Consider the following 25,462-nt stretch of genomic DNA (forward strand, 5'->3'; position numbering starts at 1 on the left):
CTGTGTTCCCTCTGTAGACGGCAATCCCCTGAATGGCTCAGTAGTGCCCCATCCAGGGCCCACACTCCCCACAAGGTAGGGGGTGGGTGTGGGAGACACTTTTGTGGTAGAGAGTAGTAGCTCCTTTGGAGCGACCTCATCAGGGATAGAGGACCATTCTGCCTTCTGAGAATAGCCTGATCTTGCTGGAAGGTCACTGGACACCCAGACATGCTACCTTATGGGAGACAGCCCCAAGAGGTATGTCAAGGCTTTTCTAGGGATATCAGTGGCCATAGCCTCAGGATGGGACTGAGCATCAGGGTGGACTGGGCATGGGCATGACCCCCAGAGGGGAGGCAAGTGTTATCTGGTCTCAGCCCTAGCCCTGAAAAATATGGGACCCAGAGCTGCAGAGGAGAGGGGCTGGGGAAGACTCAACAGTGTAAGCATGGACTCCAAGCTCCCCCTAGTCTGACTGCCTAGAGCTGCCACAGGCCTCAAAAGTACAGGCAGCCTTCCAGACAGGGATAATAGGTGAGGCTTGCCCTCAGGGGATATGTCAGGACCTGACACCCAGTATTTGCCCCAGCAAGAGGAGGTATCTTCTACCTGATGGGGCAGGAAGATGTCATCCAGCCAGAGTGGGGACTTGATAGACAGCCACACGGTGTGAAATCACTGTTTATTGGCTGTGATTCCATCCAGAGAGACCACACACAAGGGCTCCGACATGCAGGAGGAGGCCAGGTGCAGACAAACAGACAGTGACACCCACAAATCTAGCTAAGCTCGGCGGCCCTGGGCACCCATGCACTGGCCACGGATTTGGAATTGACATGAGAGAACACCCAGGCTGCTCAGAGCTGGCTTTTCAACGTGGAAACAAGCATTTTAAAAAGACGTGGACCTAAGAGGAGCAAAAGATGGCAGGGGCGAGCAGGGCGCAGGCGCCGGGCATGCTTCGCCTCTTTGGACGGAAGGGTGTCCGTGGTTAGTATTGCAGTCTAATTGATATGGCTTCTCTAAGAACTATGTAAGGTCATGAAGATCAGTGTCATGCTATGGCCCTGGCTTGCCACCCCATGGACACTGAATGCAGTTTTGATGTAGACAGAAAGGGCTAGGGGTCGGGCGAGGCAACAGCCTTTCTGTCAAGATAAAACTCATCAAATACTGAAGACCTCATTTACCTGAGATTCAACATATTGTGATGCAAATTAAACATGGGGGAGGCAAACGAGGGAGGGGCACAGGAAGGTGGACACAATGCACTAGGGTCTTTCTGCCAATTCCCTTGGGTCTGTTGGTCTGGGCGCAGGGAGCCCCTCAGCCCCTACCTGGGGCCTACACCATTCCACGAAGAAGGGCAGGAACAGTTGAGCCCCTGCACCCATCTGTCAGCACCCCTCTTGATGTTCTCAGGTCTCCAAAGCATTGGAGTGCAGGTGTCCCCTGGCAAGGGGAGGAGCCCCTTTGGGACCACAGTGCCAGGGAGGAGCAGGTCGAAAGCATGCGCTGCACAGGTAACAGAACTCTGGACCTGTTTCTTTGTTTCCCTTGGTTGAGATGGGAACAGGCTGAGGCGAGCCTCCCAGAGGAGGGAGGGAAAGACAGAAAGAGACCTGTGGACACAGACAGCAAGGCCTGGGCGGGCTGGCATGGGCAGCAGAACAGACAGGAAGACAGAAGCAGGGTTTATCAGGCCCAGCAACCCAGGTCGTGTGTGATGGGCCAGGTGCCGCTGCTGCCCTACCCAGATACCCACCCCCAACTATGGCTGTGCTCCTGAGTTCAAACCCCACAGCTACCCATGTTGCATGGACCACACCCAGCATGGATGAGGGGCTGGTCCTGGGGTGACCCTGGGTGGTGGATGCGTGGGCAGGGGGGTCCAACCAGCATGGGGGGCTGTGTCGGTCAGTGTGGGAGGAGCACGGGAGGAGCACGGGAAGGGTGGACCTAGGACTATGGCTTATAGTGGCATGAGAGCCGTGCTGCTCCCGATGTCCCTGGGGGCCTCTGAGAGGGTCTGTACAGGGGGCAGGTAGGGGCTTCGGCTCCCGGCTGCCAGGCCGTGTTACTTCTTGAACATGTCCTGCAGTGGCCCAGGCAGGTACTTGATGACTGTGTCCAGGATGCTCTCGTCCTCCTCCTCTGGCTCATCACCGCATCCCGGTGGGATAGCCTTCTTGGGCCGGGTCAGGCTGCCCTCTGAGTTGGCCTCCATGGCAGCCTGGGCCTCAGCTTCACGTTCTTCCTTCTTCTTGATGCCATACTGCGGGGAGGGGGGTCAAGTGGCTGACACCCAGAGAGAAAGGCCCAAGGGAAGTCCAGCCCACCTCACATAGGAACACCTCAGGAGAAGGGGTTCCCTAGAGGAGCTCGGGGCCCCACAGAGCACAAGGGCACCTGAAAGCTGCCCTGGGTAAAAAAAAGCAGCAGCAGACTTCAAGTTCCCTGCAAGGTGGACCTGTCCCCTAGTCCTCCACTGGAGGCCTGGCCAGGGTCCCTCGCCATGACAAGGACAAGGCCTCAGCAGGGGCCCTAGATGTGGCCTCAGCAACACAGCAAGATGCCAGGCCTCTACTACCTCTGTGTCCTACATGCCCATCCCCAGTGTCCCTCTGCAGTGGATGTCACGTGTCACCTTGAACTCTGAGCATGACTGTAGTTGGAAATGGTTTTTGTAGAGTAACTAAGGCAAGTATGGAGATAAGCTCATCCTGGGTTGAGGGAGCCCTAAATCCAATGAGAGCATCTTTCAAGAGACAGAAAGAGCACACAGACTCAGAACAGACAGACTTGGGAGAGTGCTGCCATCACAGAAGCCACAGGGAGCTGGAAGCAGCAGCAGGGACCTCTCTAGGCCTCTAGTACCCAGGGGATGAATTTCTGCTGGAAGGTGTCTGGGTTCAGCAGCCTTGGTTTCAATGCCTCCATGCCCACCCTGCCCAAACCCTCTTGGAGCAAGTGCAAGAAACCTGGGGAGGCCAGAGCCAGCTGACAGCGAACCCTTCACATGGAGACAGCGGAGCAAGCTGGCCCCAGAGTTGAGGGTCACAGACCACCCTCAGCTAGGTCCTGGTCCCAGACCTCAGGTTCAAGAAACCACCCGAGCAGGGAGGATTGCCCCATTTTGTGTACTGTGTAGAAGTACACAGAATGCACTAGAGGGGATGTCCCAGAGATGTCTCCATGGAGGCAGCTGTCTCTTCCCTGCGGGGTGCAGGTGTCTCTGGGTGTAAAGAGGCAGGGGGCACCTCCAGTTGGAATCCCAGGGCACCACGCCCCTAACCCCATGACCATGGCACTGTTATAGCAGGGCAGTGCTGGCGGCAGTCACCGTGTTGCCCAATGCCCTGCCAGTGGGGTAAGAGGGGCTGGGGCACTCACTGGTCCTGTTCCCAGGTTAGCGCTAGGCCTGTGCCCAGGTCCTATGGACTCTGTGGACTGGGAAGGTGGCAGAACGAGGTGGGGCCTCACTCCAACCAGGGTGCAGACTCTGCTCCTGACACATGGAGGCATCTGGAGGTGGTGGGGCAGGGAGCCTTCCACAGGGTTGAGCCACCAGGTCAGTGGTGCTGGACATAAGGCTGGGATATGGGTCACCCAGCTTGGCCTGAGTCCAGTCTGTACACGGAGACTTAGGGTCATTCTGAGCCTGCAGCTGCCTCTACTGAATTTGAGAGTTGGGGTCATTTGGCCAGGGATGGAATCAGGCCATCTCCAGAGTCAAAAGCCAGCCCCACATGGACTAGGATCAAAGATGCCAGGCAACTGCATCCAGCAACAGTACCCAGAGGACATGTTCACCATATCCCTCAGATTGCCACCTACCCATCTTGCAAATTGCAGAGGAACTAGCCCTGGGTGCCTGACGCCATGCCCTGAGCCTTGGGGGCAAACCCTGACAGGCCACACACCTGATGGGTGGACCCACCCCTCCCTATACCTCCCTGCGTGCCAGGATCCCAGGACAGCCCCCCTGCAGGAAAAGAGGGTGCTGACCCCCCAACATGAGCCACATCCACCTGGGATTCCCCAGAGCTGTACAGAGGTGGGAGGAAGCCCGGGCTGGCCTGAGAGAGCATGGCCCCTGCCCCATATGTGCCTGGTGCCCACCTTGTCACGAATGCCCTGCCGCATGACCTCTCGCTCAGCCTCCATCTTGGCATACTTGGCCTTGCGCTCCTCCTCCGCCTGCCGCAGTGCCTCCTGGCGCTCCTCTTCCTTCTTAGCTGCATCGGGGTCCTTCTCCTCATCACCCCCTAGCATCTTCCCCATGTCCTTGGTAGCCCCTGGGGACAGAAAGGCAGAATCAGACTTTCAGGACTTCCATGTCTTGGGTCAGATGCCAGTGTCCCTCTAGGGGAGAGGCTCAGTGCTGTCTGGTGAGAGTGTAGTGTGTGTGTGTGTATGTGCAGTACATGTGTGGATCTACACTCGGGCAGCAGCCGGCGGTTTAAATGGGATTTGGACTGGAGGGTATGGCTGTGTTGCAGTTGTGTGTCTGTGGTGCACAGCTGTGGTCTGCTTCCCAGGCCTCCCCGTGTAGCCCAAGGACAGGTGCAGTGGGGTGCAGGTTCATGGCAGGACAGCTTCTGCCTGGGCTGCTGCATCCTTGGCTGGGCAGATGCTGTGAGTGGCTCAGCACAAGGCATCCCTCCCACTGTGAGTGCTTGATTCGCAGGCCCCACAACCCTCCCCACACGCCCTGCTGCTGGGCCTGCAAGAAGGAAACCTATAATTACGGCCTCCCACTGCAGCTGCAAGCCCTGGCCCTCATCTGATCTGGTGAGCTGAGTAGCATAGCACCCAGACACGGGCAGCCCTGGGCTCATCCCTGAGACTGGCCCCTGCCCACCGGGCACAGCAGGGTACTGCCAGCTTCCGAACCCAGACCCAGCCCTGCTCCAGCCACCCCCATAGTGCCTTGGCCTTACCATGCATGGTGCGGGGCCCTTTCTGACACTATCCTTGCCAGGAGTGCCCAAACTAAAGGAGATCAGAGACCAGGACTTCATGTAAACCAACCCTAGGAGAGGAGTGGGTGGCTCATACCTCTCATGTCCACAGCCAGCATCCATCTTGGAACCCAGTGACCCTGTGGAATCTTTCCCATGCCCTGCCCTCCCCACAGCTGGATCTGGAGTGCTTTTTCCTCCCCTAGGAGCCCTGGAGAGACCACTCTGCCTTTGTGGGTGTAGGTGGAAGAGAACCCTGTCTTCACATGCGCTCACCTCCCCTAGGAGGAGGGGCCTCTGGGATTAGGGTGATGTCAAACCAATCAGTGGACTGATTGAGTAATCACACATCTTTAATCCTCACATTGTACATAAGTCAATCACACACTCTAGATCCAGCCACCTCTGAAAAAGCCCCATCTATGCATGATTGCTTGAGGCTTTGAGGGGACATCTACACACAAACCATAACAAAGGGAGTGAAGCCCATGACCTGAGAAGAGGAAGGTAGGAGTAGGGGGAGAAGGGAAAGGGATGAGGATGTAGGATAGGGAGGAGAGGGGGAAGAAAGAGGAGGGACTCAGAAAAGAGAGCGCACAGGGAAGAGGAAAGGGTAGAGGAGGGGAAGGGAGGGGAGAGGAGAGGCAGGGAGGGGAGGTGTCCCAGGAAGAGGACATCACCTGGTCAGATGCACTGAGGCTGGGACAGGCGGCACCCCTTCCTGCGGGGTCAGAGAGGAAGCCTCTGGAAGGAGACATGGTTCTCACAACACAGGCAATGTGTCTGATGCCACGGACCTATGTACTTTTTTTTTTTTTTTTTTTTTTTGTCTTTTTTGTTTTTATCGATACCAGGGATCAAACTCACTACTGCACACTTGCAAGGTAGGTGCTTATGCCGCTGAGCTAAATCTCCAGCCTCCAGACCTACGTACTTTAAAACTAGTTGAAAGGGTGATGTTTGTGTTCTCCTCACAATAAAGAGAAATACACACTTTAAGTGACTTATAATTCCAGCTTCCAGGAACATGCTGGGCCACATAAACAGCTCTCAAAGTAAGGACAAGTTTGTGATCCACCACCCAGCCTCAGAGTGCAAGACCCCTGTCAGCTGAGAGGTAACACAGGTGATACTCAGAGCAGCTGCACCTCTGCAGGACTCTGCAGAAGATGCAATGCCTCAACCTACAGGACCAGGTGCCTTGGGAAGGCCTAGCTGACAAAACAAGGAAAGGCCCCGGTGAGAGACATGGGCGCAGCAGGAGAAGCCTGAGCTAGGGAAATGACCAGAGCAGGGGTGACAGGGCCAGGGATGCAGCAACTCACCCCCAGTACACAGTCCCCTGAGGCCTTGTACAAAATTCATTTTCAAAAGAATGTAAAAGACACAATGATGTCTAAGAATTCACAGATGGGATCACTCAAACATTCAAGCAGCAGATAATTCCCACAATATTTAGAGTGTTCTTGGAATGGAGGAAAAAAGGAAATCCTCTGGGTTATTTTTATAAATCAGCACAAGTGTTGCCAGCTGAGGAGGAGTAGAGGGAGAAACTAAGGCAGAGGAGAAAAGGACAGCGACAGGGACAGAAGGAGACAGAGTGGGGCCCAAGTCCGGTGGGAACATCAGCCAAACATAAGAGCAGAGACAGATACGGGGTTACCACCCCAAGCACCCACCTGTCCCTGTAGCCAGGCAGGCAGGCAGGGGTGACAACCAGGCTGGTTGAGCCTCCCTGTTCCTCTGGGAAAGGCTCCAGGTGGCCACATCCTCTCCCCTAATCAGCCTCAACACCACAGGGAAGAACCTGTGGCCCAGCAGGACATAGGCAGGAGTCATACACGAAGACCAACGGCAGGGATACGTTAGTGTGCTTGGCACAGGACAGTGATGTGAACACACCAAGACCCGAGAACATCACCCAGGGGGTCCTTGGCAGCCTGTGTGGCTCCTCCCATCTGCACCCCCATGGTGCAAATCCACCCCTCACTCTAGGCTGTGCCTCAGTGCTTCATGGACCTCCACAGAAGAAGCCTGGAAACCACAGATGTGGCCAGCTGGCTTCTCTGTTGCTGCATCCACCCTGACCTGTCCTCCCAGCTGGCACCCATGGGTCCTCCATACCTGGTGGCCCTGAGCTGTGGACATTTGTGCACTGCATGGTCACTGCCCTTAAAAAGGACCACACAGGCGACAAAATCACACAGGAGCCCAGATTTCACTTGTAGGAAGCAGTCAAGCAAGTCACACATGGTGCATGCCAGTAATCCCAGCTGTCTGGAGGCTGAGGCAGAATCAAAAGTTTAAGCCCAACCTGGGCAACTCAGTGACTTAGTGAGCTCTTGTCTCATAAATCAAAAATTAGCAAAAGGAATGGATGTGAAGTCCCTGAGTTCATTTCTCAGCATGAAAGAAAAAGAAAAAGGGAAGGAAGGAAGGAAGGAAGAGAAAAAAGGGAGAAACAGTGAGAGAACAAAGAGGGAAGGAGGAAGAAAGGAAAGGAAAAGAAACAGCTGAACTTTCCTAACTGGCCGCACCACTTTAAGCTCCTACAGAGCTGGCTGGCCTGGTAATGAGTGTGACCCGGCCTCCTGCAGCTTTGAGCTGTGTTTTCTTCAAGCCAAGGATACCTAGTGCCTTTTCACATGCTATCCTGCCCTCCTTGTGGGTGCAGCTATTCCTTTTTTGTTTTGTTTTTTCAAATCCATTTTATTTCAAAGAGAAAAAACTCCACATCAATCAAGAGGCAACTGGTAAATACATTGCACCTTGTCATCCCCAAATCATTCACCCAGAGCACAAGACATCTACATTCAATTGTCCGAACAATACCAGGACAAATCTTTCACCTCAGTGAACTTGAAGAAATCAGTAGTATAATTATCTTAACTATCATATATATATATATATATAGTTTCAGTGTCTCACACTATTGAGATAATACGATGTTTGCACGTGTCTGATTTATTTCACATATGCCTATGATCTAAAGTTGCATCCTGGGGCTGGGGATTTAGCTAAGTGGCATAAGCGCCTGCCTTACAAGCTGGCGGTTGTGAGTTCAATCCCCAGTACCAATAAAAATGAAAAAGACAAATAAATAAATAAATAAATAAAGTTGTATCCATTTACCCATAAATTCTCCAGTTTATCCTTCTTAATAGTTGAGCCATGCTCTATTGTATAAAAATATCACATCATTTTTATCCATTGCTCAGTCGATGAGCATTTAGGTTGTTCCTAAGATCTGGCTATTACAAACTGTGCTGCTATAAACATGGGTGCACATACATCCCTTGTGGTATGATGTTTTTAATTCTGGGCAGATAACCAGAAGAGGAATAGCTGAGTCAAATGGGACCTCTAGTCCTAGTTTTCTGAGGAATCTCCACACTGATTTCCACAGTGATTACACCAGTCTTCACTCTGACCAACAGTGGAGAATCGTTCCTTTTCCCCCACAGCCCACCAGCGTTTGTTACTGGTTGACTTAGTCCTTTTTGGGGGGGTGAGGTGGAATCTCAGTGTCGTTTTAATTTGCATCTCTTGAATGACCAGTGATGTTGAATTTTTTTTTTTTTTTTTGTATTGGATATCAAACTTAGAACCCTGCGCTTGCCAAGCAGGTGCTTATACTGCTGAGCTCAATCCCCAGCCTGAACTTTTTTTCACATATTTATTTACTGTTTGTATTTCTTCCTCTGAAAAGCGTGTATTTACCTCAGATGCCCATTTTTGATTTAGGTGTTTAAATCTGAGGGGAGCAGCTGTCCCAATTCTTTGCATGTTTTCAAGAAAGGCTCCGAGGACTGTTAGGTTCACAGAGTAATTACAGTAAGAGGCAGTGCCGCTGCTTCCCAAGTCCACCTCCCTGTCGGAGAAGCCATAGTCAGGGCATCCCCGAGGTGGGCGCAGTGCTTGCTGGTGTCCACTGTCCATTCAGGTTTCCTCAGGTCCTATCCAGTACACCCCCAAATGTGGGGTCATTACAGCCCCTTGAGCACCTGAGCTGTGCTGGCTTCTCCAGGGACAGTAATGGTGGGAAGTGTGCCCTCCCGCCTCCTCTGTGAGGAGCAGAGGCACACAAATTTTGACTTTTTGTTGTTGTTTTTCATTTCCATTCCATTCAATATGCTTTTAATTTCCCTTCTGATTTAGTCTTTGTCCTATGGGTCATTCAGAAAGAGTCATACTAGATATGACTAGATATCTAGGAATTTTCCAGATGTCTTTCTTTACCTGAGTTGAAGTGCCAGAGGCTTGGTTGCCAGCTGGTGATGCTCTAGGGCAATGGAGCTCAGCCTCTGTGCTCTGGTGGGAAGGTTGGGACCCAGCCTGCTTCTCTCTCTATCATACCCCACACTCCAGCCCTGAGGTGCTATGTTGCTGCTGCCCTAAAACAACAGGCCTAGATGACCATGGACTAGAGCCCCAAGAAACCTTGCATCTCTTTAAGTTGATTATCTCAGATGGTCTGTTATAGCAACAGAAAACTGACCAACACATTTCTGCTATTTGCTTCTCATTTCATTCTGCTGTGGCTAGAGCACATGTTTGTATCACTTGAACCCTTTCACATTTTCTGGATTTGTTTTGTAACCCAGAATATGGCCTGCCTTTGCAGATGCTCTGTGCGTGCTTGGACAGAATGTGCTTCCGGTTGGCTGTGTTCAGATACTGGTAATGTCTGTAGGTTAGGTTGGCCACTATGTTGTTCCAGCCTTGCACACCCTATTGCTTTTGCAATTTTTCAGTCTGCCGGTTATGGAGCTGCCACCCTTTATCACTCACCCTGCCACGGTAAGTATGTCTATTTCTCAGCTAGCTTTGTCTGACTTCGTGCATTCGAAGCTCAGCTCGATTCTGTCCAAAATTATCAGGCATGGTAAAAAAAGACAAGAAAACACACCCCCTGAGGACACCACATCCAGCCCCATGGTTGAACTTTAGGGATGTACACAACAGAAACACCAGACAATCCTGAAGTTAATGGCAAACATCAGAAGGCACTGGTAAATAACAAAAATTCATCTAAAATATATCAATCATCAATGAACATGAATGCTGATTACTAAACAATCAAAACTTTGCTAAGCAAATGAAAAATGTTGAATCACATTATTATTATTATTATTCAAAACATGTAATTAAAAGTAGAATTGAGCTGGGCACAGTGGCACCTGCCAGTGGTCCCAGCACTCAGGAGGCTGAGGCAGGAGGATGGCTCTAACTCAAGATTTGAGACCAGCCTGGGCAACACAATGAGACTCAGTATCAAGAAAGAAAGGAGGGCAGACAGAGAGAGACAGAGGTGAACTAGACATGTACTCTAGATCAGCAGAGGTCTGACTGGATCTCGGTTGGTGTCATTTATGCTATGCACTGTCAGGGTGCAGTTTGGAGATGTGTGACCAGGTCTGCCTTGCGGACATGACAAGAAGACACTGACTCACTGAGATACTGCTCTGTTTCAGCCTGTCTGTGCCCTCTCAACGTGACAGAATAGTGCTCCACCTCCTGTGGACCTCATCATCATTCCCAGTGTGGGTAGTATCCCTGTGCCCTCTCTGCTCCCCATGCCAGCCCTGTACCTCTTCCAGCTCTAGCCTCTTCTGAGTCAAGGCTGCCCAAACCCTAGGGGAAGAGTGTACGGTCCTTGTCACAGCATAGTCAGTGTCTGAACCAGAGAGTACAACTCAGCTATGGGCTCTGTGTGTCCCCAAAATCACAGGTTCATACCCCAACCCCTATGTGATCAGTGATCCAGGGAAAGAGACTTCCCTGGGCTTGCACACTGTCTTTGCCAGGGGAAGCATAGGAAGGCCCAACCTGGGTCCGTCTGCCACAGCCCGCGTGGACAAGTGACTCGAGTAACAGAAATTGGTCCACTGCCTTTCCTCCACTCAGCCTCATGCCCAAGTCGACAGAGGCATCAGAGGATGCAAGGCTTCCTCAGAGAGTTTGAGCCAGAGGTGCCCAGTAGAAACCCATCCTTGGCACTGAGAGGACAGGGGCAGTGTGAGTGTCCTGAAAGAAGCACCTCCCTCAGCCCCAGGGCGCGGCTGCTCCCAAATCCATCTCCAGGGTGCACAGCATCCACATCTGTCCATTTCTGCAGAGAGAAAACCACGGCCACCAGGAAGGCCAGAGCACTGCTCCCTGGACACAGCAGGGCCAGCCAGGCATTCATGGGGTTTGGGACAGGCACCCAGGGAACATCTCTAGCAAGGAAAGAAGCTGGGGCCAGGACAGGCCACAGTGCAGGGTGAGACACAAAGCCGAGGTGGGGCTGCTCACAGACCGGGCTGCCTGCTGCCTGCTGCGTGGATGGACCACTCAGGGGTGTAAAGGGACCCACGCTAATACCCTTACCCAGAAAGCTCTTTTTATACTATATGAAAGATATAAATGCAGAAAATTAAAATTCAGCTGAAATATTAGAAGATAAAATTTGGCAACACCTCAGAAAGTAGAACAAAAGAGAGGTGAACAGAACAGAGAACATAAAAAGACTGGAGCTCGGCAGGGAGGCCACAGCTGAGCTCAGTAGTTGCAGAGGGCACAGAGGATGGGGAGACACATTTTCAGGAAGCCAGGCAAAAAGTATTCCCAAAGTGAATACCTCACCGACAGTGGACAAAACAAGACCCACAGCAAGGCCCACATCTCAAATTTTCTGAATGCCATGATCAAAGAGGAACTGTAAATGCCCCTGAGAAATCAGACCATGTATATAAAGGCATGATATTAATTGCTAAAAATGTATTAGAGTAGAAGACACATGGCCATTAACCTCCTCAAAATATTTGCCCTGCTTTTTTACTTTTTGAGACAGGGTCTCATTGTGTTGTTCTGGTTGGCCCTGAGTTCAGCAATCCTCCTGCCTCAGCCTCCCAAGTACTGGGATTACAGTCCAGCACCACTATACCTGGTACTCTCTCTGCCTTCAAATGGTTCATTCATTCTTGATGCTTGCTTTCTTTCTTTTTTTTTTTTTCTTTTCCTTCAATTTTTTGAGACAGGTTGTCACTATTCAGTTCAGGCTGGCCTTGAAATCGCTATGTAGCCCAGGCTGCCCTTGAACTCACAGCAATCTTCCTGCCTCAATCTCCTGAGGGCTGGTATTGCAGGCATGGATCTTGATTTCTTTATTCAACTTGGACAACCTTTTCCTTTTACCCCAAGTATTCCCAAAAGACAAAGAGAAAAAGTCATAATCATGAGCACATTGTCAGGATAACAAGAAAAGCTGGATGAAATTGTGGGGAAAATTATCCTTAATCTAACATTCTGACCTCCCCTGATAAATACTAAGAACAAGCTAGGAAAGAACCAACTGACAGCCTCAATGTCCTGAAATGATTCGAAACATTTCCCTGGTCATTTTAACTTAAGGGAAGAGCCGGAAGTCATACAGTGCCAGATCTGGTAACTCAGGTGGGAACACTAGGTCGTGCTTTTATGAGCTGCTGATGGTGCTCAGCAGCAGCATTTGTTGTATTTTTGCTCACACGTCGTAGACGCTGTGGAAAGAGAACTCCAGACCAGCTTCAGAAAAGTGGCAAGAATGATGGTATGAATAATGGTGTTCAAAGCCAGGGGAAGGGCTTTGAGGGGGATTCATGTAATGTGCCTTTGACTGTAATATTAATTACTTACACACTAACCAGATGTCTTGGCCACAGCCGTGTAAATAGGATTGGCCTTTGAATTTTCACCAGCAACATCATGAGCTGGAACAGCTGAGAAATGGCTTCAAAGTTCCGAGGAATTCCTTTCCAACCAGGCGTTTTACCCAGACCAACTGCATCCCATGAGTGAGAACAGAGACCCCAGCTCACCCAGGCACACCCAGAAATTGCTTCACAAACAAACTGCTGAGGCCTCAGTCACCAGTCCAGTGGGAAAGGCCAGTTCTCCAGGACAGAGCCATGGCCAGCCACAACTGGCATCCATGCGAAAGTGTGCCACTGTGGGCTGCTGGGGGTGAGGGGAGAATCCGTGGGAAAGAATCAGCTGGCAGAGGGTTGGGGGGGAAGCTGTGTACCCTACCTGGCCAGGGGATGGAAAGAAGTACAGCACCCAACGGAGCCCCTCAGGCTTGTTGACTCATCACTGCTTTGTGGATCACAGACTGCAGGGTACTTAACAATGCATGTGCCCCCCCAGCTCGAGCGCCACACCCACACCCCAAGTGGGAAGATGGCGGCAAATGCCAGGTGTCACCCACATTCAAGATGCACCCTCCCGTGCCTCTTCTCTGAGTGGGACAGAGCCCCCGCCCAACACTCACCATGCAGAATCTGTGAGCACTGGGGTTGGAGTGGGGGTCACCCTGACACCACAGGACCCAGATTCTGCCCTGGGGACTCTGCCTTGAAAACAATCACGTCCTGGAGGTCAGCCTTCACAACCAAATTATACAATACTGAGAGAATGGCCATCACAGAAATGAATTAATAACAAATGCCCTTCCACGCTATTACAAACTAGTAAATCACTGTAGGAATCAGTATAGAGAGTCCTCAAAATGCTAACCTGCAAACTCCATCTGACCCAGCTATTTCCTTCTAGATATCTTCCCAAAAGAGCTAAAGACACTGGGTTGGGGATGGAGCTCAGCGGCACAGTACCTGCCTGGCAAATGCAAGGTCATGAGTTCGATTCCTGGTACCCTCCCCCCAACAAAAAAAAAGTTACAGACATCATATTACAGGAATATTACATATTACAGGAATACAGGGATCCATGCATATTCAAGTTTATAGCAGCACCGTGCATAAAATAGCAGCAACAATTCATAATAGCTAAACCTCATAAGTGGCCTATATGCCCATCAGCAGAAGTGTGGATAAAGAACACGTGGTCTCTACGTACAGTGGGGTACTTCTCTAGCATCAGTAAGATAAACTTGCATCATCTGTAGGAAAATAGATGCACCTTGAGACCATGTTAAGGGAAATAAACCAGACACTCAAGCTTAAATATTTCTCAGTTTCTCTTATTTGAGAAACCCAAAATACAAATAAAGTGAATTAAAAGACAATAGAAAGTAGGGAGACTGACTTTTTGTAAATGGGAAGGGGGCCAAGGGATGGAGGGAGCGGAGGGCATGAAAAACCATTAGGATACGTTATGCACACGACGGTCTCCTTGTGGAAGCACGGCTGCCGGGCAGTGAAAAGCGGTATCTCAGAGGTCAAAACTAACAGCCTGTGACCAAGCAGGCAGCATTCCGAAGTCTGGGCTGTGCGTCCTGGCCTGGGACCTCACAGTGCCCTAAGCAATGCCGCGTTTGTGGTGATGTGAGTGGCAGGGCGGCCGTGGCACCCACCCTGCACAGCTCCCCTCTCCAGCAGGCTCCTCCTGTTTCCTGCAGGGAAATTCACTAATATGGTTCATCCCCCTTCCCTCCCCCACAAATATCATCCTGCATAATGGCCGGTATCTGTGTTAGCTACATCTCTTCCTTGTACTTTTCTGTATTGCTTCAGTTCCCTACAGTGAAATTTTGCTATTTAACAAAAAACATCAGTTGCCTCCATCGCAGGGACATCTGGATGACCCTAAGCTCCAGGGAGAGACGGTATGACTCTGAGCTATGGATCCTCCCAGGTGACCACATTTCAGTCAAAAATAAAACACATACTTTTAAAAAGTACATGAAAGATCCATAAGGATTCAGATGCCCTGGGCACACAGATTCCACAGTGTGCATAAGACTTCAAAATGTGAACTCAGTCTAGTCCATATGTGAAGATGAAATAGGGTCTCACTAAGTCATTAAGTGGCCAGGCTGGGCTTGAACTTGCAATCCTCCTGCCTCAGCCTCCGAGTCCTGGGATGACAGGTGAGCAATACTGTATCTAGCAAGAAAGCGTTTTCCAGAGAAGACAGGCTTAGGCAGACCTGCAGGCAGAAGGGTGTCAGCTCCCTGGCGTGAGAGAGGAGAATAGGCTCTGTGTGTTTCAGAGCACAGTGCAGCCAAACAACCACAGAAGGATAGTGGGGGCCCAGTGGATCGACACGAGGCATCAAAGTAGATGTCCAGGCAGAGACTAAGCCATCATATGGCAATTTTATGTAAGAGGAATGTTTGGCAATTTGTGCTTTTCAGCCAGGGCCTCACTGTGTCTCCAGACTGGCCTTGAACTTTCTGGCACAAGTGATCCTCCTGCCTCAGCTTCCAATGTCACTGGAATAAGAGATGCACCACACTTGGCTTCTAGGAGGAAATTTTGAGTAAGGACAAGATGTGACAGATCTCTACAAATAGGATGTGGGCGATGCACCTGCTGAGTTGCCTGACCCAGGCACCTCCCCATACTGCCCTCAGAATCCTGGCCCCAGGAGGGTTGTGGCAGAGCATGGCACCCCAGAGAGCCAGAATCCTTTTGCTTTCTGGGCCAAGGAGCAAACTCACATCCAAGAGGCCTCAGGGTCCCGGTAGAGATGACCACTGGGTAGGACTGGAGTCTGCCGTCCACCTGCTGCCCACTGCTCAGCGAAAAAAGCAAGCAAAAACACTCTGGCTGGAGGGCCTACTCCTGTCCTGGTGTGGACACAGCCCTGCCCCTGAGAGCTGTCATGCTGGCCTGAACCCCTTGCCCACCAGTGGCCTCATGGTGAGGGGCACAGAGGCCTCGGTGCATATGCTGTGGCACTTGAGTGGCTTTGGGTGCTGGGCCTCAACCAAGGCCCCGGGGACTGGTTGAGGCCCCATGGAAGCCATCCTGGCCCCAAAGCCAAGCTCACTGCCTATTTCCTGCCCGTCCCTCTAGATCTCGCCCCTGGAGGGCCAGCAGCCTTGGCTCCTTCCCTCTCTGAAGTCTGCCTGCTCTGCCCCCCATAGCTGCTCTGGGGACCCCCAGGTGCTGCCATCCTGGCCCAGGGAGAGGATGCCCAAGGACTTGGGCAAGATGAAAGTGCCAGTTAGGGCCCCACACCAGGCCGGGCTCGGTGACAGATGGTAGCCGCAAGCTTCAGGGCAGCTATGACTCCTGCAGCTCACCCTCACCGCATGTTCACCGTGTGATGTGCCCCCCAGGAATCTGGCCTCCATGGTGGAGGGTGCCGAGGAGGGAGGCAAGTGTCAGGGGAAAGGGCCAGGGCTGGAGAGGGGCCACCATGGAAAGGGCAGGACACAGACAAGGCCAGTGGCGGCAGCTGCAGGTAGAGCACGGGGCCAGAAGGCCTCCCCCAGAGTTGGCTTCAGCAGCAGGAGCCCACAGCCAACTCATCTTCCAGTTCCTGGGCCTGGGGTGCACACAGCCATGCTCAGCAGCCACGCCAACACCGATAGTGTCCAGCACCCTTGGTCTCAGAGCTCACCCCTCCCACAGGACCAGCAGGCTGGCCTCTGTGGGCTACCTGCCCTGTGGAGAGGAACCCAGAAGCCCTGAGCCTACAGACAGGGGCTGTGCTTGTCTCAGTCCAAGAGGTAAAAAGGGTGCTGCTCAGCAGTGTCCCTGGACGTCCCCCTGGTCACCAGCTGCTGAGAGAGGACAGCAGTAGGCAGCTGCAGAGGCCAGAGCTCAGGCTGATGGGGCAGGGTCTGGAAAGACGCAGCTGTTGGCTTCCTGCCCTGGCTGGGCACTTGCCCTGTGCCCCATGGCAACCCCACCCCAGGGCAGGGATCGCCAGCCAACACCACTCTCCTGGGCCTTTCTGGGCTGGGCCAGGCTCTCAAGGTCTGGGCCCTGGAGTTGCCAGCTTCCGTCAGAAGCTTCATTAATTCCTGTCTGATTAACTTCCCTGCACCAAGCCTGGCCTGGCCTGCAGGGTGAGGGCTTAGCCACATGCATGCGTACAGGAGCTGTTAATATGGATCCTCCAGAGCAAGTGGACACAGAAGGGCTGTCTCCCTGCCGCAGAGTTTGAGGGGCACTGTCCTGCAGGGCTCAGCAAAGCGCCTCCCTCAAGGGTCCTCCAGCCACCAGGATTTGGGGCAAGAGGCAATTCTGCTCAGCTAAGAGCACGCAAAGTACAAGTGTTGGTATTTCAGCCTCAAGTGTCTGCTGATGCCTGCAGGAAAAGAGGACACTGCCTGTGAGGGGTAGAGGCAGGGGCCTGAAAACCCGCACTTCCCACTCAATGCCCTGCTCCTGACCTCTGGGGATCCAGGTATCCACCTTAGCCTTTACCACTTCAGCTACTTCTAGCTCAGGATGCCTAAAAAGAAACCCCAAGAGATTCTCAAACACAGCACTGAGCAGGTGAATGATTGTTCCTTAGCTTTCCCTCTGATTGGGGTTATGATGCCAGATGGAGCAGCAGCAGCCACTTTGAGACTGTGAGAAGCAGGATGAGCATGAAAGCTGAACCAAGGACAACACTTGCCGCCACCAGGTCCCCAACTGCACGGCTGAGCCACTTCAGGTTACTGTCACCAGGCTACTTGGTCCAGAAGCATCTCCCTCGCACGCACCTGGAGTGTCCCCTCTGCACCTGTTGCTTCCTGCAGCCCAGTTCAGCCTGTAGCTCTACTGAGGACCCAGCCTTACTCTGTCAGTATCTCTGAGGGCAGAGAATCCCAGGAACCTGCTGGGGACCCAGGCAGAGCAGGCAGGGCAGAGGCGTGCAAGGCCCTTGCCCTGCCCAGGTCCCCAAATCCTGGCTGCGCTCCCCCACAGTACAGTACCATGTAGAGCCCAGCTGTTCTGGGGACTCCACAGTAGGACTGAGGTGAGCAGCTCAGAACTGCGCACCCTGGAGCCGCAGACACCAGGTATGCCTGGCCACTCTCTCCTCCGTGGTGGGAAGACAGCCTGAAGGCCAAGAGTGACCGGGCTTGACCAGCCCCGTTACAGGGAGTGCCAAGGTGTGGACTGGCCCAGGGTCTTCCCCAACTGCCTCCAGCCTTGGTTCTGCAGGTCCAAGCACCACCATAAGCCTTAGGGTGCTTCAGCAAGCACCTCCTGTCTCTGCTCTCTTTCTCTCTCCCCCCTCCTCCTCCTCTCTCCCTTCTCTTCTCAGAGCCCCTCTGTGCCTGTGCGCCCCAAGTCCTTTTCACTCTTTCTCCATCTGTTTGTGGCTGTCCTTTTTGTCCTGTCCTTGTCTCTCTGCAGCCTCCTCCAGCTGCCCAGTGTCAGGCTTGGTCTGTCCCCAGGCTTTGTCCACCTGGAACCTCCGTCTGTGTCCGGCCCTTTCCTGTCTGCTGCACACACAGTGGAGATACCAAAGCTGATCCCTGTGAGTGAGAGGGACCTGGTGCCCCAGACCTGGTGGCTGTGCCCGCTCGGAGAAGTGGACGATATTTCGGTCACAGCGCATGCCCAGGGCAAGAGTGTTTCCCACCCTATGTGCCACAGCCCTGCCCACTCCGGCCACCCTCCTGGGGCTCCCAAGGCATCCAAGAAGCTGCACTGCTGCTGCCACAGGAGAAACTTTGGGCTGACATGGAACAAAGAGGGAACCCAGGCTGGCAATTACTCAGCTAATTTCAGCCATGTAGACAGGCAAATCAGATATTCTGGTTTTCTCAAAGCCCACTTCAGGGCCTGAATTAGCCACTTAATTAATTATCTGGAACAGCCTGGAACTGGCAGCTTAGAACAAGGTCCCAACCAGCGCAGGATGCTGGCCTGTAACAACGTGGTGACATCACCAGCCTCCTATAAGCCAGTAGCCTCCTCTTGACTTGGGTGGGAGAGGGGCAGTGGCCAGCATTCCTCTGGAGATGTAGGACATCTACCTATCCCCCTCTCTCTGGGACATGCTGCTGTCTGTGTGTCTCCCACAGAGCCTGAAACCCACTGTAGCCAGTGACCAGTGGGGCAGGTGTCTCCCAGGAGCTCTGAGGAACCCAGGAGGCAGCTCTGGGGTCTGAGACTCACCCACGACAGTGCCAAGGCCTGACGGGTGAGCTGACCTGACACCCCTGCCATTAAATGCCAGCCCTCCTGCCACAATCCCTGCTCCTCTGCAGGAACTCAGATCACCGTCCCCTGCCAGCTCCAGTCCTAGGCCCAGTTTCTGGCTATATGAGGATGGCCCTGGGCCAGGCAGAGACAGGGCACCATGTCCAGCGGCAGTCCCAGGCTGCATAGGCCAAGGTCCTAACACACATGGATGTGTGTTTCATCCTGCAAGACTGAGAGTCACAAAGAACCTTCTCCTGTCCTGTATCCAGCCAGCTCTGGTTCCCAAGGGAACATGCTGGCCTCACCCAGGTAAGTCCTAGCCAAAGGCCACAGCTGGCTCTGTGCCACCCTGTCCCACCGTGTTGCTGTTATGGCTTTGCCACTGCAGTACTGCCCAGGCCGGATGTGAGTGAGGGGTCGTGGGCACCCCCCCTCTTTCCTCTGGCCCCCAACACTGGGCATGCATGACCAAGTGGGTGCCTGTACCCAGCCAGCCCTCCTACCTCCCAGGGCCTGTTTCATCACAAACTCCATGATGATGGCTTGGTTCCTCGGTGACCACTGGGTTCAGGACTCACATAGGAGGAGGCAGAGTCCCTGCTGGGGAGAGCACAGGGTTAAGGCCTCCTTCAGACCCTCTGTGTCCCCTGGTCCTGCCAGGGTCCTCGCTGCCAGGCTTCAGTCCTCGAACTCAGCCCAGGATGGGCACCCTACCCAGCTGGCCCTGTGTGTTCCCTACCTGGCTCTCAGCTGTTACTGGGGGTCTCACAACTGGGGCCCACAGAGAAGCCTTGCACCAGGCTGTAGGCAGTGGGGGTGGGGCCCAGGGCATTTGAAGGTCATGGCCCTGCTCTCAGCCGCCTCTGGTCACCGGCCCCTGGGTGATCCTGGCCACATGTGGGGCAGTAGTCTGTCTACAGGATGCAAGAGGAGAATGGCAGATCTCAGACCCTCTCTGTGGCAGCTGATAGTTTCCAGAGGTTGGGCTGTGTCCCTGGGTGACTCCAGTGACCTCTATGGCCCTCGGCATAGCATTGGCAGGGAGGCGAGGGGAGGGAACAGAGGAGGATGCAGGGGTATAGCCCCCAAAGTGGTGGGGGCATTGAGTGTGGAATGCCTACTAGGCAATTCTGTGGGGGCCTCCTAAAAGACCATAATGCAGCAGTGCCCCTGCCTTGAGGGGTGTCACCTGGCACAGAAGCCCAGGTCCCAAGGGACTTATTGCTTCACAGTTGTCCCTGGGCAGCCAAAGAGACCCCCTTGGGAACTCAAGGCGGGGTGGTGATGGGAGAGATCCCAGATGGCCTTTGCCGCAAAGCTATTCTCTTCCAAACTTCGCTTGCCTGGGGGAAGGGACCTGAGAGGCCCTGACCAGGACCCTGGGCTCTGTGGGCAGGCAGGGGGCCGAGCCGGTGGCCTCGGGATGTCCTGAGCAACGGGAGAGGGATGCAGACAGCAATAACAAGGCGCAGGGACTCAGAAGCGGCCAGGGACCGCGGGCCGCTTCAGCACCGCGCAGTGGACAGCGCCCGCTCAGCGGGGGACATGGGGCGGGTAAAGGAAAGGGTAGTCAGGGGTCCTAGGGGCTCAAGGTGGGGAGCGGGGGTTCAGGGCTGAGCAGGAGCCCGCGGCACCTAGAGGTACTGGGGGACGCTGGGGGCGCCGAAAGGATCTGAATAGACCGGAGATGCGGGGAAATCCAGGAGCCAAAGCAGGGGTCTGGGAGCAAAGGGGTCTGGGGATCGCGAGGACCAGTTAGTTACCTTCCGGCTGCAGTCAGCGGCGGCGCGCGCTCGGGCCGGCGGGGTCCATGTGGCGGCTGCGGCGGCGCTGAAGGGCAGGAGGAGGGCGCGTCACCAGGAGGCGTCCGCCCCCCGCCCGCGTCCCGCATGACGAGGAGGGAGGGCGGTGGCTCCGGGAGAGGCGACAGCCGCGCCCCGCCCCCACGCCCGCGCCTGGCCCGAGACCCCCCGAGTCCAGCCAACCCTCCCCAGCCTGTTTTGCCAACGCACTGGCCTGTCCCGCCTAGAGCTGCGGGCTCTTGCTTGGGGTCGGAGGCTGAGCCCCCTCGCCCAGTGCAGAACACCGGGCAGGGACTCCTGAAGGTCACTGCAGATGCCAGCCTGCCCCCTTTCCGACCTGATTTTCCCGCCGCTGCACTGTAGGGCGTAGGCACTGTAAGGTCGGCTCTGGCCCACCTACCCAGGTCCCTGGCGGACAGGCCAGGGTCGTGCGGGGACACCAGGAGCGCTGGGCTCCTGCCAAGGCAGGCTCATGGCCATCAGTGGACACTGCAGGGACACTGCATCACTTATCACAGAGCCTCATCCACCCTGGGAGCCCAACTGTCTGTGCCTTGGCCCCTCCTCCCTGGTCAATGGGGACCTCCACAGAGGTCACCCTGGCAGCAGAGAGGCCAAGAGTGGGTACCGGGCTTCCCAGGAGTCCCAACCCCAGCACTTCCCACTCCTCCTGCTGCAGGGTGGGGGGAAACTCCACAGCTACCGGGGCCCCAATGGCACCAAGCTGGCCATGGGAGTGTGCCAGGCACCTAATCCTGTGCACAAGATGGATACACCTGAGCCCACACTGCCCAGCCTTCCACCCAGCGAGTGAGATCCAGGATGACGACCAGAGAAGGAACGAGGCCTGGGAAGGAAAAATTGTACCCCACAAGACCCCAGATTGACCCCATACTGGACCTGGACCATTACCTCTATGTTGGGCAGTTTGCTGGGTCCCAGTGGCACCAGGAAAGCTTGAGTTTCTCAGAATGGGAATACCCAGGGATTGGGCTTCTGAGCAGAAGCCCAGTGCCAGGTCCACCCTCCAGATCTAAGGCTAGGGGACCCTGCACTGAACAGCAGACTCTGTGCTGATGCAGAACTTGCCACGTGGCCAGGGACAGGCACTGTCCAGAGGAGAGTGCCCTGCCAGCCTTAGATTCTATCCCATCTCCTTCAGTCTCTATGCCTCCCTCTGTCTCTGACTGTCTCTGTCTCTGCCCATCTCTGTCTCTCCCTGTCTCTGCCCATCTCTCTGTGTTTACTGCATGTCTGCCCACACAGGCAACTATCTTTCTCAGCTTTCTTTTTCGGATACAACTGGGGGAGACTCAGCCATCACCCGGTCACAATGAGGACACTTCTGGAAGGGCTGAGGACTGCTACAAGTCTCAAGGTCCTATCCAGGGAGACAATGGGACTTGGGGAAGATGAATAGGGTGGGATAAGGGGCTGATGGCCAGTGAGTGGGTTGTGTGGAAGGCGGTGAGTTGCTGGCAGGGTTCTCTGGAGTCACTTCCAGCCCTAGTGGGGCCTGGTATATCTCTGTCATGGGACCCACGTGGCTGAGGTGATCCAAAAACCATAAATGAAAACTCGGTAAGGCAGCACCCAGCACAGCAGTGGGTGCCACCATTTCCGGCAAGACTTCATCTTCACTTGAAAAGTGAACACATGAGAAGCAGGATGAAAAGTTGTCCTTCTCCCAGGTTGGACTCCGAGAGGGCAGACATTTCACAGCCATGCACACCCATACCTGGACCTGGATAGTCAGCACTGTCCAAGAGCCCTGGGCATGCTGTCCTTTGTGGCCGTAGAACTTGGAGATGGAAAGAGGAGCCATGTTTGGAGTCCCGGGAGAGGATGGGACACAAGCCAGTTGGTGGACGTCGCTTAGCAGGGCCCATCCCAAGCCTCACTGCCTCCCACATGGGTGCCCAGTCCATTCCTTTGGCCTTCAAAGCACCCAGCCTTCCACCAGCTCATGCTGGCCAGGCACAAGATACAGTCAAACTGTCCAGGCCCCAGCCCTGGCTCTCAGCCTCCTGGGGGACCTCAGGATGGTGCAAAACATCAGGGTACCCCAGAGCCCATGCCTCAGGCTCGCTCTGTGGGCTGCAGGACCCCAAACAACCAGGGCAGGAGCCAAGCCATCCAGGAGCTAGAGGACAGGCCCAGAACCCTGACTAGGGACCAAGGAGGTGCAGGCTGTGGTCTCCCATGGCTGCCCCAGTGTGGAAGACGGTGGCCCTCTGCAGCCCATGTGTAGGTCTGGAGTTCTAGCTGCCTGTCACCATCCAGGGCAAGCTGGCTTCCTCCAACCTTTGTTGCACCCAACTTGTGCCATCAAAGGCCAGCTGCCTCCCCTGGCCTAGAGTACCAAGACATTCCAAGAGCAAGAGGAAGGCCTGGGGTGACGTGTTTCAGGTAAGATGCAGGTGTACAGCCTGGGGTGGAGTCACTCTGCTTTGGGGCTGTGGTGGGCAGGGGTGGCTTCTCCATCACATGGGATAAGGGCTGTGGTGTCAAACTGTGGCCCGATCCCCTCAGGCTGCTCGGCCAGGAGGACAGCATCCAGCTGCAGGAGCTCAGAGGTGCAGAGAACTGCCGGGGGTGCATGGGAGGAGTGTGGCAGGATGGCACCTGGCATCCTCCCATCCTGAGGTCTCTCTGCAAGGCTGGCTTGTGGGAACATGAGCCGAGGACTCAGCAGCTCTATGTGCCACAGCCCATCTCCCAGCAGTGAGTGACTCACCAGCCACAGTCCAGCGGTGCCCAGTTACCACCATGAAGCCAGGAGCAGCACTCTGGGCAGAAAGGGTCGACTTGCCAGTCACCTGCCTGGGCTCTTCCTGGGTCAGCCAGGCCTGGCTTACATCCTCTGGAAGGCCATCCCAGGTCCACAGCCCCCAACCCTGGCCACTGTGGCTTGGCCCCAGCCTGGCCTTGGCTGGTGCTGGGGAAGGTTAGGGAGTGTGGACATCTCACCCATGTGAAGAGCCCACAGGTCAGAGCAGCACAAAGCACAGAACCCTAAGTGATACTCCATGCCACTCTCAATATGAGGGAGAACAAGTGGCACACGCACACAGGAGGAGTTACATCCAGTCCTCAAAGAAAGAACTGTCACTCCAGGGACACAGGTGTGGATCCTGCTGTGCAGTGTCCACATGGCAAAGCTGAAGACACTCAGACTGGGGCAGGAGGGGGCATGGTGCTAAGGATAGTGCCCGGGGGAGGGGCTGGTGTGGAGACAGACAGGCTGCACCTTGGGGTGCACTGGGTGCTCCTGAGTCCAGGAAGTGAGAGATGTGGGGGCCAGGAAAGGGCTGTGAGTGTCCCTTGAGGGTGGAGGCTGAGTTGGGCTGTGGTTGGACCTACAGGCTGCTCCTGGGGCTGCACTTGGGGCCTTCCATTCGGGCTGAGGGTTTGGTATAACCCATCTTCCCTATCCTCACTTGAGTGAACTCTTGCTGCCCCCAGGCCTGAGCCTATGCCTCTGAACCCAGTATCTTGGGCCTCTATGGTTCCTTTGGCGGGTTCTTTCCAGCCAAGCACTGTGAGAACCTCATTCTACCAGGGAATCCTGGCGCCACAGCAGACTGCTCCTATCTGACCCTGGGAAATCTTGATCCAAAGTTTGTAGTGTCAATTCAATAAAAAGTAGAATAAAAGTTGAATCATGGGTTTTTGAACCACGGTGACACTGACTATTAAGTAGCAGAGACTCAAATATTCTGTGTGCAGAGGAGGATGTAGGGAAACTGAGGTCAGGGACCCAGACACCATAACAGCAAGGCCAGGGCACAGTGGGAGGAGTGTGGTATTCACAAGGCAAGGACAGGCAGCCTGGGCTTCCTCACACAAACAGCCAGAAGCCCAGCGATGCTGAGGAGCAGCTGCAGCCACTGGTCTGCAAGTCTGAGCTGAAGTACGGGGCAAATGTTCTCTCCACCTGGGGCCTCTGAGGACAGCTAGATATGGATGTGACTTGCCATTGGCTGGGTGATGGGAAAAGCCACCTGATCTGCAGTGAGGCTCACGTCATCCTGCCCCTGCAAGGCCTCTGGCCAGACGGTGGTCACACAGGTGGTACCAGGGTGGAAGATAGATGGGAATTCTGGGACATCACTCGAGAAAGCATGGAGAACCAACGTCCACCCTGGGCAGTGCAGCAGCAGGACAATGCCAAAGTGCAGATGGGGTGGGAAAGTTTGGAAAGGTCCCAAGGACACAGCTGGCCACACAGGGCATACATGACCCAACCTGAAGAGCATAGTCTGGGCCACAGGGACAGCCAGGGACGTGATAGGTGCCAGCAGCAGCCCCAACCCTCTCTGCAACGTGGGCCTTCAAGCCTTCCTGTGAGGCCCTGGGCACAGCAGCAATGGTGCTCACCACATGGGCTCACCCAGGCTCCCTGGAGAGCAGCAAGGCACAGGGCCCCATAGCCCACTTCCTCCTCACCCACAGTCGGTGCTGTGTCTAGGACACTGGTTGGAAGGACACAGCTGGCAAGGGCCAAGAGCTTGTTTCAGGACCATGAAGCTCTGATGGACACAGGGAGAGTGAGCCAGCAGTTTGTGCCTTTTGTGTCAGCCTCTTTTCTGCTGGTCACGGTTCCCTTCCCACCCGGTATCTACGTCATTACTGGTTTGGTGTGATGAATAAAGGTTCTTGGACACTCAGTACAATGCAAGGAAATGTGAGTTGGCTTCTCTGAGGCGGAGCCTGCAACTGGAATCCAGCCACACTCATTTTTTTTTATTTTAAAGAGCATAAAACTGAACAAAATAAAACAGGATAAAGCCAATCAAAACAGAACAATGAAAGTGATACAGTACGACTTCTAATCAAGATAATAGGAAAT

General features: G+C 54.2%; 1 protein-coding gene across 2 annotated transcripts; it reads right to left on the reverse strand.

Moving 5' to 3' along the window:
• Positions 1-645: 645 nt before the first annotated feature.
• On the reverse strand, positions 646-20,710 carry Cplx1 (complexin 1). Of its 2 annotated transcripts, none has more exons than XM_003465013.5 (4): positions 20,572-20,710; positions 19,312-19,408; positions 4,105-4,280; positions 646-2,257 (listed from the first exon to the last, which is right to left on the reverse strand). In XM_003465013.5, exons 2-4 carry the CDS (start codon positions 19,340-19,342, stop codon positions 2,060-2,062), a joined length of 405 nt encoding a protein of 134 aa, XP_003465061.2. In that variant the 5' UTR covers positions 19,343-19,408; positions 20,572-20,710; the 3' UTR covers positions 646-2,059. The 2 variants fall into 2 exon arrangements, with proteins under 2 accessions (XP_003465061.2, XP_023418761.1); XM_023562993.2 differs by having other exon boundaries at positions 19,312-19,405; positions 20,572-20,687.
• Positions 20,711-25,462: the final 4,752 nt, after the last annotated feature.

Source organism: Cavia porcellus, unplaced genomic scaffold (assembly GCF_034190915.1).
Source record: "Cavia porcellus strain 051 isolate PalLab524CR breed Dunkin Hartley unplaced genomic scaffold, mCavPor4.1 scaffold_18, whole genome shotgun sequence".
In the NCBI taxonomy this organism is placed as follows: Eukaryota; Metazoa; Chordata; class Mammalia; order Rodentia; family Caviidae; genus Cavia; species Cavia porcellus.

What these genes read in the sequence shown, in the direction of transcription:
- Cplx1 (XM_003465013.5), bottom strand. Translation starts at nt 19,342, where the DNA reads ATGGAGTTTGTGATGAAACAGGCCCTGGGAG. An exon ending in GATGAAACAGGCCCTGGGAG is followed by an intron (nt 4,281 to 19,311) that starts GTAGGAGGGCTG and finishes TTCTGTCCCCAG; the next exon opens with GGGCTACCAAGGACATGGGG. An exon ending in GGCAGGGCATTCGTGACAAG is followed by an intron (nt 2,258 to 4,104) that starts GTGGGCACCAGG and finishes CCCTCCCCGCAG; the next exon opens with TATGGCATCAAGAAGAAGGA.